This window comes from Tachyglossus aculeatus, chromosome 9, assembly GCF_015852505.1.
Source record: "Tachyglossus aculeatus isolate mTacAcu1 chromosome 9, mTacAcu1.pri, whole genome shotgun sequence".
In the NCBI taxonomy this organism is placed as follows: Eukaryota; Metazoa; Chordata; class Mammalia; order Monotremata; family Tachyglossidae; genus Tachyglossus; species Tachyglossus aculeatus.
In genome coordinates, this window is record NC_052074.1 from 37,558,321 (window position 1) to 37,575,034 (window position 16,714).

Below are 16,714 nucleotides of genomic sequence, written 5' to 3' on the forward strand. Positions count from 1 at the left end.
TGACCTTAATCTCCATTTTACACATGAGGTAATTGAGGCACAGAGAAATGAGGTGACTTTCCCAAGGTCACACAGCAGACAGTTAGCTGAGCCAGGATTAGAACTCAGGTCCTTCTGACTTCCTTCCAGGCCCATGCTCTAGCCACTAGGCCACATTGCTTCTCACATTTGCAGTCAGCTCTGTGATCACAGAGTCCTCCGCCCTCTAGCTCCAGAGACCGCCTGACCCTGGCTGATCCAGGGGACTGAGGCCTCTTTGCTATTCCTACAGCCATCAATGATCAGGGCAGGCCTAGAATTCCTGTGAGTTTTAGCCAACAAGACAATGGATCCAGTTGTTGGAGAATGTGAAACCCTCAGAAGCCATTTTACAGTGCGGAGCCTCAGGGACAGAATGATTCCTCTTTTGGTGAACCGATGATTGAGAGAGAGCAGGTGGCAGCCCTCTGGAAGGTTTTCCCTTGGAAAGGTGTGGAGGTTCAAGAGAGACTGCTTGGATCAATGGATGGACAGGAGAGGAGGAGAGTCACAGTTGGAATGGGGAGAGTTGGGGGAGTTGACTGGCTGTTCTGAACCAGGAGGATGGGGGTCCAGAAGGGTGACTGGCACACGGCTCCTGTTGTCCTGGCAGCACTGTCAGAGGCTGAGTCCTGGGCTGGGTGGACCTTGGGTTTGGCCCGGGAATGACGGTGTTTGCGTCTTGGGCTGGGTTTGGGGCAAAGACTCTAATTTTACTCCAGCTGTTTCCCCCAGCACGAGAAAGCCTAGAGGTTCCTTTTTTGATACCATCCATTTTACAGCCAAGATAACTGAAATGTACTCAGTGTTCCTCCCCTCTCCTGTGCCGGGCAGGTGCTGCCCCAGGTGTTTTCTGGCCTTTACTGAAGTTCACCCTACTACCCACCCTAGGATGCCCTGCTGGAGCCTTATACGAGATCGTACACCCAAATCTTCCTTCTCCTCACCCACAGAGCCTTGCCAAGTCCTCCCCATTCTCACCCATTCTCTTGGACAATCCCTCAGCCACCCTCCCTGCCTTCCTCCCCAACTGTGTCTCCACCGGCCCCATTCCGCCCCCCACCCTCGCTGGTTACTCACCCCTGCACTCCAGCTCGTCGGAGTTGTCCCCACAGTCATCTGTCCCGTCGCACAGCCTGCTGTTCGGCACACAGCGCCGGTTGGAGCAGAGCTGGAAGCCTTTCTGGCAGCTCCGGTTTTCTGTGGAATGGACAGATACAGGCGCGTGACCCCGGGCTGAATCTTGATGGTCAGTCATGTGGCCCTTCCCCTCAAGGGCAGGCACCTGAGAGTTCTTCCCACTCCTTCCGTGCCCCTTCCCTACTACCTGGGACTCCCTTGTCCCCAACTCCGCCTCCCAATCTCTCCATTTCAGCACCGGATTCCCAGGTGGCTCCACAGTAACAACTCCACCCTGGACTGTTGGGACATTTCCCTCCCTCACATCTCTCACAGGTGAAAAATTCAGGGGTTTCCGGTGTTAGAGGAGCAGATGTCAATTCTCACTTCACTTCCTAGATGAGAAAATGCAGGCCAGTGGAGAGAGTGTGGGGCTGGGTGTTGGGAGGCCTGTTGTGGGACCAAGGGAATGGGAAGAGCAGAAAATTCATTAAGGTTCCCCAGTCACCACCATTCTTCACAGACATGATGGTAACACTGGGTCAGCATGACTTCTGTCACCAAACACGGCTACTGCTAATCGCCCCTCACTGGGAAGGCAAGTGAAGTGAGCGATCTCCCAGGAGGCAGCGGACTGGACAAACAGGATGGCCAGGATGGCAAGAGCGAGGCACGGAAGTCACGCCAAAGGAGAAAGCAGAGGAGCAGCAGGTGACCATGGGCAATTGGAAAACGCCTGCATTTTTCTTCAAATATTGATCTGCCCAGGAGTCCAAATGGTGTTATTTAAAAAATAAAAACCTCCAACTGACAGGGCGTTTTCCTTTCCCCAGATGTTTTCATGTCAGTCATCTCATTTGGTCTTCCCAATGGGAGGCTGGGAGAGGCAGGAATGGATAATCATCCTCATTTTACAGATGAGAAAATTAAGGTCCAAAGAGGCTGAGCAGTTGCCCAAGGTTGCCCAGCAGGCCAAGGATAGAGTCTCCCGATTCCCAGATTCCTGCTCTGTCCACCAGGCCGCACAGCCTGGAGCACCATCAATCTGCACTGGCTTGATGTGTCTGTTTTCGGAGACTTCTCAGGTGCTGCCAGGGCAGACGGTGCCATTTGGATAGAGAGGAATGCTTCCCGGCCACAGGGCATCCATCTGTGAGGAGCGTGGCCTGGGGTCGGAAGTGGGGGTCCTGGAGCATCAGTTCCCTCCACCCGCTGTGAGGAGCCCCAGGGGGGCAGGGGAGGTGGGTGGCTGCCATCCAGGAGAGGGGATGAACCTGCCTGCCCATTGCGGGGCTGCAGTCAGTAGCGATTCATACACTCACCACAGAACAGTGGCCTTTCGTCTGACCGGTCCGCACACTGTGCTGTGCCATCGCAGGTCAGCCAGTAGTCAATGCAGGTGCCGTCGCCGCATTCGAACTGAGTGTCCGTGTTACAGGAGGAATTTGGAGCTGAAACAGAAAGCAGAGAAGCTCGTGGCCACCTGCCCCATCGGAGTCATTTTTTTCATTTGTTTTGTTTGTAATTGTTTGTTTTTGTTGTTGGTGGTGTTTTTTTTAAAATAGTGTTTGTTATGTGTTTACTATGTGTCAGGTACTGTACTAAGCACTGGGGAGGTACAAGATAATCAGGTAATTAACTGCTGTCTTTGTTAAATGCTTAGAGAAGCAGGGTGGATCAGTGGAAAGAGCCCAGGCTTTGGAGTCAGAGGTCATGGGTTCAAATCCCAGCTCCGCCAATTGTCTGCTGTGTGACTTTGGGCAAGTCACTTAACTTCTCTGGGCCTCAGTTCCCTCATCTGTAAAATGGGGATGAAGACTGTGAGCCCCCCGTGGGACAACCTGATCACCTTGTAACCTCCCAGCGCTTAGAACAGGGCTTTGCACACAGTAAGAGCTTAACAAATGTTATCATTATTATTATTATTATTACTATGTTTCAGGCAATGTACTAAGCATTGGGGTGGATACAAGCAGCTCGGGTTGAACACAGTCCCTGTCACATGTGGGGCTCACAGTCTTAATCCCCATTTTACAGATGAGGTAACTGAGACACGGTGAAGTGAAGTGACTTGCCCAAGGTCTCACAGCAGACAAGTGGTGGAGCTGGGATTAGAACCCAGGTCCTTCTGACTTCCCTGCCTATGGTCTATCCATTAGGCCACACCGCTTCATGTTATGTGCTTCTTATGTGCTTACTCTATGCCAGACACTGTACTAAGCTCTGGGGAAGATACAAGCCAATCAGGTTGGACACAGTCCATGTCCCACATGTGGCTCACTGTCTTAATCCCCGTTTTACAGATGAGGTAAAAGTGAAGTGTGTGATGGAGCCGGGATTAGACCTAGGTCCTCTGACTCACAGGCCTGTGCTCTTTCCACTATGCCACGCTGCTTCCTAGAAAGTGTGGTTTCACCAGAAAGCATGAAGAAGTTGTCACTGGCACTCTTCACCTCTGGGCAAACTCACCCATTTCCTGTCATACCATGGCTTAGCTCCTGCTCTCATCCTCCTGAGCCCCAGAAACTGTCTTTGTCCCCCATGTCCCACCCCACCCCTCCTGCCCTGTCTGCACTGCACGCTGACGTGATGAGACACTGTGGCATCTTCATTCTCTTCATCTGTCCTGGGCACAGTCATTTGTCTTAGCCCGCAATTTTCTCTCACCCTCTCCTCTCATTCTAGGTAATTTGATTTTTGCTAATTAAGTTTGCTAATCAAGATTCAGCAAGGGATCTTGCAGACACAATTACAGTTTGTCCTGAGATGGGCCTGCCCAGAAGTTTGTCCACACAATGGTCGCCTCCTGCATGGCTGTCGGAAAGTCCAGCCACTGAGGCGATTGGCCAGGCCATTTCAGTCCCGGCAAGTGATCAACATCATCATCAATCGTATTTATTGAGCACTTACTGTGTGCAGAGCACTGTACTAAGACCTTGAGAAGTACAAGTTGGCAACATATAGAGACAGTCCCTACCCAATAGTGGGCTCACAGTCTAAAACATGGCCCCTTGGTCCAGGTCAAGGGGACCCTGACTCACATGAGGGGATTTCTCTTCAAGGTGCCTGGCTCAGCAGCAGCGGGGTGGGAGGGGAAGTCCTGATTTTTTTTTCAGTGGTATTTGTTAAGCACTTACTATGTGTCAGGAACTGTACTAAACATCGGGGTAGATACAAGCTAATCAGGTTGGACACAGTCCTTTTGCCACATGGGGCTCACAATATTAATCCCCATTTTACAGATGAGGTGACTGTGGCAAAGAGAAGTGATTTGCCCAAGGCAAAAGAGCACACCTGTGTGGCGGAGCCGGGATTTGAACCCAGATCCTCTGGTCCCAGGCCCAGGCTCTTTCCACTAGGACTCACTGCTTCTCAGTTTCTGCCTCAGACTCTCTTTACTTGGATTTATCGAGCACCAACTGTGGTCAGTGTGTTATAATTGGCGCCTACTGTTTGCAGAGCACTGGACTGAGTTCCCACTTAATACAGAGCGCTGGACTGGCTCCTATAAAGGACAGGGTTTCATACTGAGTGGCCACTGCCCACAGACCATGGTAATGAGCTCCTGCTGTAAGCATAGCAGGACTTCCTACTATTTAAAGAGCACTAAACTGGGTTCCTTCTGTGGGCAGAGCACGGTATTGGGTAGAGCATATTGAGTGCCTACTGGTGGGTACAGTGTGCAGTACTGGATGCAGGGCACTTTACTGGGTGCCTACTTTGTGCAGAGAGTGATGATAAGCACCTACTCTGGGTGCAGGCCACTTACCTGGGCACCTAGTGTGTGCATAATGCAGTACTGGACATCTGCTGTGTGCAGAGCTCTGTGCTGGACACTTACTGTGTGCAGAGCACCAGAGTAATCATAATGATGATGGTATTTGTTAAGCGCTTACTATGTGCCTAGCACTGGAGTAGATACAAGGTAACCAGGTTGTCCCACCTGGGGCTCAGTCTTAATCCCCATTTTACAGATGAGGTCACTGAGGCACAGAGAAGTTAAGAGACTTTCCCAAAGTCACACAGCTGACAAGTGGCAGAGGCGGGATTAGAACCGACAAGCCTGTGCTCTTTCCACTAAGCCACGTTGCTTCTCTACACGCCCCATGCCCCATTTTTAATGTCCCCCATGTCTTCCTCCACCCTTAGGGTCCCCTTACTTACTCACACATCTGTTGTCATCGAGCAGGATTCGCTCAGCCCTGCAGGAGCAGTTGACCCTTCCATCAGCAGTCACAAGGCACAGGTCATGGCAACCTCCGTTGAGTACGGAACACGGCGAGAGCTCACCTGAAATTATTGAATGGAAAGGCCATCCTGGAACTGAGGGAGTGAGGGACTGGCCCTCCAGGCCCAAGGCCACGGGCACTGCCTCGGAAAGCAGGGCTAGACCCTGGTCAGGTCCCTAGAGGGTTGGCACAATCCGGTCCCACCCTGCACCGCGTGTTTCCCCTTGCCCCATCTCCTCTCTCCTGTGCGCCTCCTGCTCGTTCCCTCTGACCCACTTGCCCCTCTTCTGATCTTCCCAAGGTCCAGCCCTCCCGGCCAATCACTGCTTGGGGACCGGACAAAGAAAAAGATGGTCAACGCGGCAACCCCAAATCCCCAGGCTGCATTAAGAAATCCATAAACTGAAGTCGTTCAGTGCCTGCTCCTTGCTGCTGGCCGGGCTCCCCAGGACCACGGACGTTCATCAAGACACAGTCCGTTTCTGGGACTGACAGCGGAGGAGCTTTTAAAAATGGGACTGACTCTTACAGGGGCGGGGACTGTTGGCCTGCCTGAAGGTGAGATCGTGGCTTCCCTGGGGGCCAAAAGCTGGATGCCAATTTGGTGGGCACTGGGTGCCACAGTGAAGAGCAAAGGAAGACTGGGGGGCCTGGGTTCCAGCGGGGCAGGGGGACTGGTTGCCCGTGACCTACAGCTGTTGGTGTCATTGGCCACGGCGACAATGCCCAGGGGCTGGTGGGGGATGTCGGCACGCAGGACACGGGTGTCTCCCCCCGTGTACTTGTTGGAACGCAGGATGGCACGCCGCACCCAGTCTGACCAGAAGATGTAGTTCCCCGAGACTGCCAGGCTGAGGAAGGTGCCCGGCCCGGACTTGACAATGACCTGGAACACAAAAGGCAGAGTTCGCTGAGGTGGGCACTCCCTCCACCCTGGCCCGCCTGCCCACCCTCACCTTGGGGCTGGCAGAGCCATGGGTCAGCAGGACCTGGGGATCCCTGGTGTGGGAGCCCAGGCAAGACAAGATGCCCTTTAAGTCCCCCTTGGGGAGAGACGGTTTCAATCAATCAATCAGTGGTATTTACTGAGTGCTAACTGTATTCAGAGTGCTGGACTGAAGTCTTGGGAGAGTACAGTATAACAGGGTTGGGAGACAAAGTCCCTGCCCACAACGAGCTTACAGTCTAGAGGGGGAGACAGACATTAATCGAAGTCAATAAATTACGGATATGTACTTAAGTGCTGTGGAGCTGAGAGGGGGTGAATAAAGGGTGCAAATCCAAGTGCAAGGGCAAGGTAGAAGGGAGTGGGAGAAGAGGAAATGAGGGATTAGTCCTGGAGGGGATATGCTTTTAGTAAGGCTTTGAAGGTGGGGAGAGCGATCAACTGTTGGATATGAAGAGGGAGGGCATTCCAGGCCAGAAGCAGGATGTGGGCGAGAGGCTGAGGGTGAGAGAGACAACATCAAAGTGGAAAGTGATAGAGAGGGAGCTTCATGGAGGAGGAGGAGCGATGAGCAGTGGGGGAGGCAGCGAAGAGGAAGAAGGCTAGTGGATTTGTGCTTAGCACATAATAAGTGCTTAAAAATACCACATTACTATTAATACTACTAATTATTATTACTAAGCCCTTGGGAGGGCACATTAGAGAAACGAAGATATGGTCTAGGCATTTAATGAGCTTAAAGTCCAGTGGGCGAGACAGTCGGAAACAGAGAGTGGTAGCAGAAGGTGGAACAGAGATATACTGGTAGTCGTAAAAGTGCGTATCAGGATGTGAGAGCTGAAAAGGCAACTGAACATACCAGTGAATATGCCTGTCAACATCAGCCCTGAGCATAGCTTTAAATTGAAAAAAACACACCCCAAACCAAGTGAGAGGATGTGCTTTGCACACAGTAAGTGCTTAATAAATGCCATTATTATTATTATTATCACTTTCACTATCACTGTCTTCGCTCTTACTATCACCATGGTGGATCATTACAGCCACGGTCACTGTCATTGCCACGATCACCATTATCACCTCCACCATCACCGTGGTCACTGTCATCATCACCATGGCCACTGTCCCTCAGTCATCATCACAATAATAATAGTAATTATGATATTTGTTAGGCACTTGCTATGTGCCAAGCGCTATTCTAAGTGCCGGGGTAGGTACAAGGTAATCAGGTTGCCCCATGTGGGCCTCACAGTTTTAATCCCCATTTTACAGATGAGGTAACTGAGGCACAGAGAAGTGAAGTGGCTTGCCCAAGGTCACACATCAGACAAGTGGCAGAGCCAGAATTAGAACCCAAGTCCTCTGACTTCCAAACCGAGGCTCTTGCCACTAAGCCACATAATCAGTCAGTCAACCATCCATACTTATTGAGCATTTACTGTGTGCAGAGCAGCATGGTTCTGGGAATCAGAAAGTCATGGGTTCTAATCCATGCTCTGCCACTTCTCTGTTGTGTGACCTTGGGCAAGTCACTTCACATCCCTGTGCCTCAGTTACCTCAACTGCAAAACGGGAATTGAGACGGTGAGCCCCATGTGGGACAGGGACTGCATCCAACCCGATTTACTCGTATCTACTCCAGAGCTTAGTAAAGTGCCTGGCACCTAGTAAGCACTTAACAGATACCATCATCATTATTATTACAATATAATAGAGTTGTGAGATGTGATCTCTACCCACAAAAGAACTCACAGCAAGTCTACAGGGGAGCTTACAGTCATGACCATCATCTTCCCAATCACTGTCACTGTTATAGTCAATACTGTCTAGAAACATTGATTAACCATCTGCTTCATTCAAGGTTTGGGATTAGTTTCTGTCCTCAAGGAACTTGTAATTTAATTTTGAACAGACCCAGACCTGGTCACCTTGCAGAAAAGCAGCGTGGCTTAGTGGAAAGAGCCCGGGCTTGGGAGTCAGAGGTCATGGGTTCAAATCCCAGCTTCTCCACTTGTCAGCTGGGTGACTTTGGGCAAGTCACTTAACTTCTCTGTGCCTCAGTTACCTCATCTGTAAAATGAGGATTAAGATTGTGGGCCCAACGTGGGACAACCTGATGACCTTGTATCCTTCCCAGTGCTTAGAACAGTGCTTGCACATAGTAAGTGCTTAACAAATACCAAAATTATTATTATTATTATTATTATTATTATTATTATTATTATTATGGAGAGAGATGGACCAGACCATTCTCATTGCAGGAGGTGAAGAGCAGAGCGGCCTGTATGCAGAGTTCTATATGATCACTAATTGTGGGCAGGGAACATGTCCACAACATGGTTATACTGTATTCTTCCAAGGGCTTAGTAAAGTGCTCTGCACCCAATAAGCACTCAATACATTTGATTAGATTGATCACAATAGGATTGTGATGGTTTGCCTATGAGATGTAAGCCCTGTGCTTCATTATTCCACCCACAAAGTACAGTCACGTGCACCAGAATAACCTCAGAGAACACCGAGGGATATTGTTGATGGTCCAGACTGCCTCTTTAACCTGCCTCATGACACAATTTTAGAGTGATGAGCCAATGGGAAACTAATTAATAACAAATAAGGAACCATTTTGGCTCTGTCAAGGCACCACCGTTCTCTGATTTCTTCCTGTATACGGTTAATAGAGAGGGATCTGGAGAAGACAGGGAGATCAAAAGAGAGCCAGGGGAAGAGCAGCCTGAGTTTATTAACACATGTACATCTTAAGCTTCCCACAGATACGTGTGCAATCTTCCAAAGAGAGAACATGTCAGACAGAAGGAATATCACCAGGAGAGCTGAACCAGAACGCCTTTGACACCTGATACATTTCAGGGGCCAGAGCATAGAGGTGAGGAACTATCGAGGAGTGAAGGATGACTTGCATTTGTCCTCTGTCCTGTCTGGGTTGCGCATGACCAATGAAAGATTATCTTTATTTCATGATCCAGCTGAGAGCTTCCACATGGGGAGGCTCAGCCTTGGTGATTCAAAGGGAGGCTATATGAGATTGATAAAACTAAAATCTCAGGCCGACACACACCAGCACACTTTTCCTCCTCAAAGGAGCATACATGAAACTAAATGGGGAAGGGTTTGGGCATACATTTTAGGGAAGACACATCCATGAAACTTTCACAGCAGGTGGGAGGGATATGGGCAGGTGGGAGGTATGGACAGACTGGGAGCGGTGTGGGTAGACTGGACTGGTGTGTGCGGATTGTGAGTGGTAAGGGCAGATCCAGGAGTGGTGTGGGCAGTCAGCCTGGGGCAATGCTCACAGTGGTACTGCCAAAGAGTCCCATCCCCAGGCACAGAAGGCAAGGTGGGTTCCTGTGGAGCCCGTAGGGTGGAGAGGGGGCCATAGTTTCCTCCTGGCAGCCACAGACACTGGCTCCCTGCCTGATCTAGTCCTGCCTCAAGGACTCAGCCTTGACAAAGGCAACGGTGAGGGAAGAAGATGGGGATTTCAGGGCCAGGCAGAGAACCTGGAAAGAGCCACTGGATGGAAAGAGGGGAGATAGAAGATAAGAAAGAGGAGATGGGGTTAAGGGGCTTGGAGGAGGGGGAGCAGGGAAAGGAGAGGGTGCTCAGAGGAGAGAACAGAGAAAGGGATCTTGTCTACCAACATTACTGTACTGTAGTCTCCAAAACGCTTGGCATATTTCCTGGCTTTTTTGGTCAGAAATATCAAGTCATTGAAAAAGGAATATCTGTTGGGAGCACTCTAGTAAGAACTGAAAAATGGGCTGAGACAAACTTGAATTGTCCAGGTAATTTTCCAGTGGAGACCAAATTTCTGTATTAAAGAAATAGGATGTTCAGCCTGGCCTTGGTCTGCTGAAACTTTATTAACATTCGACAGAGATCCATTAAAAAAATCAACTTTAAGTGGTACTTGAAAGCGTGATTCACTGTAGGCTTTCACAGCATCGCTGGAATAATTGGCAAACCATACACTAACCATGGCATATTCTTTATTTCGATCCCAGACTTACAAACAGGGTGATGATATAGGAGGTTAACTGTGTGCTGTGCTCAGCTGAACTGGAGTCAATACCAGAAGTGAGAAGAAATACATAGATATTGTGATGAAAGTTGGTAAGTTATGCTTTTAAAGTGCCATTTACAATGTATCTTCTGTAGGTGGGGAATGGATCTATCAAATGTTACATCATACTCTCTCAAGCACTTAGTACAGTTCTCTGTACACAGTAAGGGCTCAGTAAATGCCATTGATTAATTGATGCATGCATCAAAAACCATTCAAGACTAATATTGCCCAACTATTTTATGCCTGTCTCTTCTATTAGACTGTAAGCTCCTTGAGGGCATGGAATGTCTTCTCCCAACTGTATTACACTGTACTCTCCCAAGCGCTCAGCTCAGTGCTCTGACCACAGGAGGCAATCAGCAAGCAGGGGCTTGGATCTCTGTGTGACCTTGGGCAAATCACTTAACTTCTCTGTGCCTCAGTTACCTCATCTGTAAAGTGGGAATTAATCAATCAATCGTATTTATTGAGCGCTTATTGTGTGCAGAGCACTGTACTAAGCGCTTGGGAAGTACAAGTTGGCAACATATAATTAAGACTGTGAGCTCTGTGTGGGGCAAAGACTGTGTCCAATCTGATGATCCTGTGTATACTCCAGCACTTAGTACACCGTCTGGCACATAATAAGCACTAATAAATAACATTAAAAAAAATTATATCTCAAGGGGCCATCCTACCAGCCTGCCCTTCCACCCTGACCTGCCTCTTCGCCACTCCACCTCCCTCAGCCTCAGCTTGGTCCCATCCAGCTGAAATCATGTTGGGTGAACCACGAATGAGAATCTAAAACCACAGCTATAGGCTGGTGGTCTAATTGGCTTTCTGGTCCCAAGATCTGCATTACTAATAATAATGATGATGATAATAATAACTGTGGTATTTGTTAAATGTTTACTATGTGTCAGGCATTGTACTAAGCACTGGGGTGGATACATTCATTCATTCAATCAAATTTATTGAATGCTTACTGTGTGCAGAGCACTGTACTAAGCACTTGGGAAGAACAAGTTGGCAACATATAGAGACGGTCCCTACCCAACAATGGGCAAATTCTGGCATTGGTCACACAGAGACTATGGAGAACATGCAACTTGGGTTGGACACAGTCCCTGTCAAACGTGGGGCTTACAATCTCAATCCCCATTTTACAGATGAGGTAACTGAGGCACAGAAAAGTGAAGTGACTTGCCCAGGGTAATACAGCAGACAAGCGGTGGAGCCGGGATTAGAACCCAGGACCTTCTGACTCCCAAGCCCGTGCTTGATCCACTATGCCATGCTGCTTTTCTGGAGCAGCTACCTAGGCTGTCCTGATCATTACCCACACCCAGGAGACTCCCACTGTGGGCTTCCAAGGGCTGTGGAATCAATGACATAGTCAGTCAACATATTTACTGAGTGCTTACTGTGTGCAGAGCACTGCACTAAGTACTTGGGGGAGTACAATATAAAGACACTTTCCCTACACACACCAAGTTTACAGACTAGAAGGGGAAACAGAATTCAAGTAAATAAACTACAGATATTTACATAAGTGCTGTGGAACTGGGAGTGGGGATGAATAAAGGGAGAAAGTCAGGGCAACACAGAAGGAAGTGGAAGAAAAGGAAAAGAGGTCTTAGTCAGAGAAGACCTCTTGGAGAGAGGTGCCATTAATAAAGCTTGGCAGGATTCCTCCACTTTCCCCTCCAGCTCTCTCCTGTCAATCAGACTGGAAGCTCCTTGAGGGCAAGACATGTGTGCCTTGCTTCTCTGTCCCCACAAAGTCCTTTGTGACATTCTCTGCTCATTGATGGACTTTCAAAACAGAAGTCATTCCTCCCCTGGAGAGAATAATAACCATAACGATAATGATAATAATGACAGTATTATTGTCATCGTAATACCAGGAAGGGAAGGTGGCCTAGGGGAAAGTCAGAAGACTGGTGTTCTTGTCTCAGTTATGCCCTTGCCTTGCCGAATAACTTTGGGCAAATCAATTAACCTCTCTGGGCCTCAGTTTCTCATCTGTGGAATAGGAATAAGGTAGATGGTGAACCACATGTGGGCAGGGAATGTTTCCAAATTGCTTATCTATTTTAAACCCCAACCCTTAGCACACACTGTTTACTGAATACCATTATTATTGGCATTACTATTGTTAATACCTTGAAATCGTCTCATGCTTCCATTTTCCACATCATTCCTGAGAGGCAGGGTTTATTATTCCCATTGTGCAGATGAGGAAACTGAGGACTCAAGGAAGATAAGTGACTTGTCCCAGGTCACCCAGCAGACCGGTGGAAAAGCTGAGACTCTGGACTCCTAAATCCCAGAAACACGCTGTCTCTACTAGTAGTAGTAGTGAAGGTATTTTCTGATCATCTACTATGTGTAATGCACTGACTGTTCTAAGCCTTGGGGAAAGCACAACAGAAGCACAAGACATGGGACATATGGAAAGCAGCACGGCCTATTGGACAGAGCACAGGCCTGGGAGTTAGAAAGACCTGGGTTCTAATCCCGGCTCCACCACATCTCCTGTGGGACGTTGGGCAAGTAACTACATTTCTCTGTGCTTTGGTTACCCATCTGTAAAATGGATATTAAGACTGTGAGCCCTGTGGGGCAGGGACTGTGTCCAATCTGATTAACAGGTATCTACCCCAGCACTTAGTACAGTGCCTGGCATATAGTAAGTACATAACAAATTCCACTAAAACAAACAAAAAACCCCACCCCTCAAGAAGCTTCCCCTCCAATGAAGGAGACAGACCCAGAAATTTTCCCAAGCAGTGGAAAATTGGGATAGCATCAGAGACAAGTTTGGTGGAATAGCTTAGTACACATGCCAGAGCCGAGGCTGGGCCTCCCACGAGGTGGAGAGGCTGCTCGGCGGCCACCTCAAAGGCTGCTCAGCGGTCACCTCAGAGGCTCAGCAGCCACCTTAGAGGCCCTGTGGTTTGACAGCAGCCCCTCTGCCCAGCTGCATGAGAAATCGCAAACCTGGGGCCTGAGGCAGCCGACCACTTATCCTCTGCCCCTGCCCGGGGGTCCTGCTCATTCTGAATCTTTATCACCCCCACAGAGAGCTGACCAGCAGAGCAACTGCTGGAGATGCCTGAACCTCACTGAGAGTCATCCCCGCCCTGCCATGGTCAAGGGCAACGTTGCCCCCACCCATGGCCCAGATGGACTGGGCACCGGAACCACTGATGCTGCCTAAGAGTCCAAGCCCTCATGCCCTCGAATCCCAGGCTGGACCCCTGGTCTAGTTCGCTGAAGTTACCTTTTGGTTCACTGTCAGGCCTTGGGGCCGAGTGCAGGATACCAGTGACACATGGCCCCTTCCCCCTCCCACCGGCCTCTGCCCTTCACTGCCTGAAATCCTTTCGCGGAATCCGGCAAAGAAGGCGGTTCAGTCGGAGCCATCAGCCCCAGCAGGGAGCTGATGGATGCTTGCTGGAGCCCTCCTCCTGACAAAAGCAGCTGCACGGCGCTCACGCCCACCCGCCTCCCGGCAGCAGCTGCCTGGTGGAGTCTTGATGCCTGCACCCCCAGCCCCTCCAGCGGGAGACCCACCTTGGCTCAGATTGCCTGGGAGAGGAAAGCATAGACCTTGCAGGCATCCCACTAGGAGCAGCTCAGCGGATCCAAACTCAGGGATGGCGGGGGGTGGGAGGGGGGTCAGGGCCAGCCCAGACTCCACTCTGACTGGTGCTGGCTCACTCCCCATAGCTCTCTCCTGTGGTGCTGGGGTCCCAGCTGTCATTGTTTGACCATCCCTATAGGTCTCCCCGAACTGTGAGCCCACTGTTGGGTAGGGACTGTCTCTATATGTTGCCAACTTGTACTTCCCAAGTGCTTAGTACAGTGCTCTGCACACAGTAAGCGCTCAATAAATATGATTGATGATGATGATGATGCAACCATGCCAAGCCCGTCTAGACACCAGCATAGTGACCTGCCTCCTGGCAAATTCAGATTGGCGGGCTTGGGGGGCCTGGGTGGCAGGGACTCTGAGCTCCTGCAAGGTGGGTGAGGGGCTGGACTCACCTTATCTTTTCTGGGACTATTGGGACCGAAAGCGAGTCCAGCCCACATGCCTAGCCCAGTGGACTGAACTGAGCATCTATATCACAGGCATTTCGGGAGGGAATGAGGAGCAGGCTTAGTGGATAAAGCACAAGCCTGGGAGCCAGAAGGACTTGGATTCTAATCCCAGCTCCAACACATGTCTGTTATGTGACCTTGGGGAAGTCACTTAACTTCCCTGAGCCTCAGTTACCTCATCTGTTAACATGGGAATTAAGAGTGTGAGCCTCATGTTGGGACAGGGACTGCATTCAACCTGAGTGACTTGTATCTACCCCTGTGCTTAGAACAAAGCTTGGCACATAGTAAGCACTTAAATATTGATAATAATAATAATAGTAATAATAATAATGATGGCATTTGTTAAGGGCTTACTATATGCCAAGCACTGTTCTAAGCACTGGTGGGGGGGAACACAAGGTAGTCAGGTTGTCCCAAGTGGGGCTCACAGTCTTAATCCCCACTTTACAGATGAGATAGCTGAGGCTCAGAGAAGTGAAGTGACCTGCCCAAGGTCACCAAGCAGACAAGTGGCAGAGCCTGGATTCAGAAGAATCTCAGTCCCATGTTCCATCTACTATGATTCCCTTCCCTCAGTGAGGCTCATGTCACCAGGTCCCATGAAGCACTTTCAGATGCTTAGTACAGTGCACTGCACACACTGAGTACTTAATCAAATCCATTGATTGGTGGATGGATGGATGAAATCGGAGACAACAGATTTTTCCCCACCTCTGTCTCCCACTCCCTAACTGTGGGAGTTTCTTAAGGCTCAGTTCTGAGTCACTTTCTAGTCTCCATTTACGCCCATTCTCTCGGAAAACTCATTTGCTCCCACAGCAGTCAGTACCATTGATTGATTGATTTTCCCAGGATAATAACCCCTTCAATCAGGATGATGATAATGGACAGAAACCATTGACCCTTTCTAGGCTGTAAGCACATCGTGAGAAGGGAATTTGTCTGCGTATTGTTATACTGTACTCTCCCAAGCTCTCAGGACAGTGCTCTGCACACAGTAAGTGCTCAATAAATGACTGAATGAATAAATGAGTAAATGAACCCCACTTCCCTCGAATCTGGTTCCAATTCCAAGAGAGCAAAGAGAGGGAATTCTCCTTCCACCTCGACCTCCCCTGGACCTATTCCCAGAAGATGGTGGCTCCCATTGTGAGGTCGTAGGCAGGTCAGCCAGTCAATTGTATTTATTAAGCACTTACTGTGTGCAGGGTGCTTGGTAGAGTACAATATAACAATATAACAGACATTCCCTGCCCAACCAGCTTATTATCTAGAGGTGCTAGGCCCCTTCTGCCAGCCTGCCCCCACTGAGCCAATGGCCACTACCATCCTCCCGCCTGCAGTCTCTGCGAGCCACCCGCTGGCGAGCTGCCACCTTCGTACTCACGTATCGCTGCGATCCATCGTATTCGCACCGCTCGATCTTGCCCAAGCTGCCATCGGCGAAGTACAGCTTCTCCGCCCGGTGGTCAACCGTCAGCCCGTTTGGGGTGAGGATGTCTGTGCCGATGACCACCTGGGCACCGCTGCCGGCCAGTGAGGAGCGCATGACGCTCGGGTGCTGCTCATTCCAGTTGGTCCAGAACATCAGGCTGGAATCCACAGTGAGGGCGGGATGGAAAACCGGGACCGGTTGAGCTTAACTGATCGACGGATACAGCAGCTTCTCCATCTGCCATCCCCACTGCATTGCGCTGCAGCGAGATTCTCTGGAGAGCTGTCTGGCATGGGAGTCTGGGCAGGTGGGTGGGGCAGGGACAGGTGGCCGGAGAGGGGTGATTAGGGCAGGTTAGCGGTGCCCATAGTCCACAAGGTTCAGCAGGGAGAGCCTGCTGGTATGTACATGTGGTCTGTCACATCGCCTCCCTGCATGGGGTCTTCAGTCAGTGCAAGAGCGCAGGAGGGGATAAGCACAGCTTCCTCGGCCCCCAGAGACACGCTTTCCTGAGCCCCAGGCCACTGACAAGCTGGCTGGGTGGAGGGTCAGTGGACCACGGCCATCTGCTCCCTGTCTTTTGCTCTCCCAAGGATGGGAATTAACCTTGGTCAGCAGGAAGATCCCTCAGTCCAATTGCCGGGGAGTCCAGCCGGACTACCGAAGCCCATTCTGAATTACAAGGGCACCACCAGCGCTGGGGTTTGGGTGGGCCCACCACCTCCAGTCTCCCTCAGGCCCTTCTGCTCTGGTTTCTCCAGCTTCCCTTAACCCTGGGCCCC

The 16,714-nt window shown here is 50.1% G+C and overlaps 1 protein-coding gene across 1 annotated transcript in view; it reads right to left on the reverse strand.

The window, feature by feature from the left end:
* Positions 1-16,714, reverse strand: part of LRP1B (LDL receptor related protein 1B) — a 564,327-nt gene that overhangs the window by 117,673 nt on the left and 429,940 nt on the right. Inside the window, exons 43-47 of the mRNA XM_038750885.1 lie at positions 15,885-16,089; positions 6,060-6,252; positions 5,302-5,427; positions 2,460-2,588; positions 1,099-1,218 (exon numbers count right to left, since the gene is read on the reverse strand). Of these exons, the coding sequence (XP_038606813.1) occupies positions 1,099-1,218; positions 2,460-2,588; positions 5,302-5,427; positions 6,060-6,252; positions 15,885-16,089 (773 nt within the window). The remainder of the gene's footprint in view (positions 1-1,098; positions 1,219-2,459; positions 2,589-5,301; positions 5,428-6,059; positions 6,253-15,884; positions 16,090-16,714) is intronic.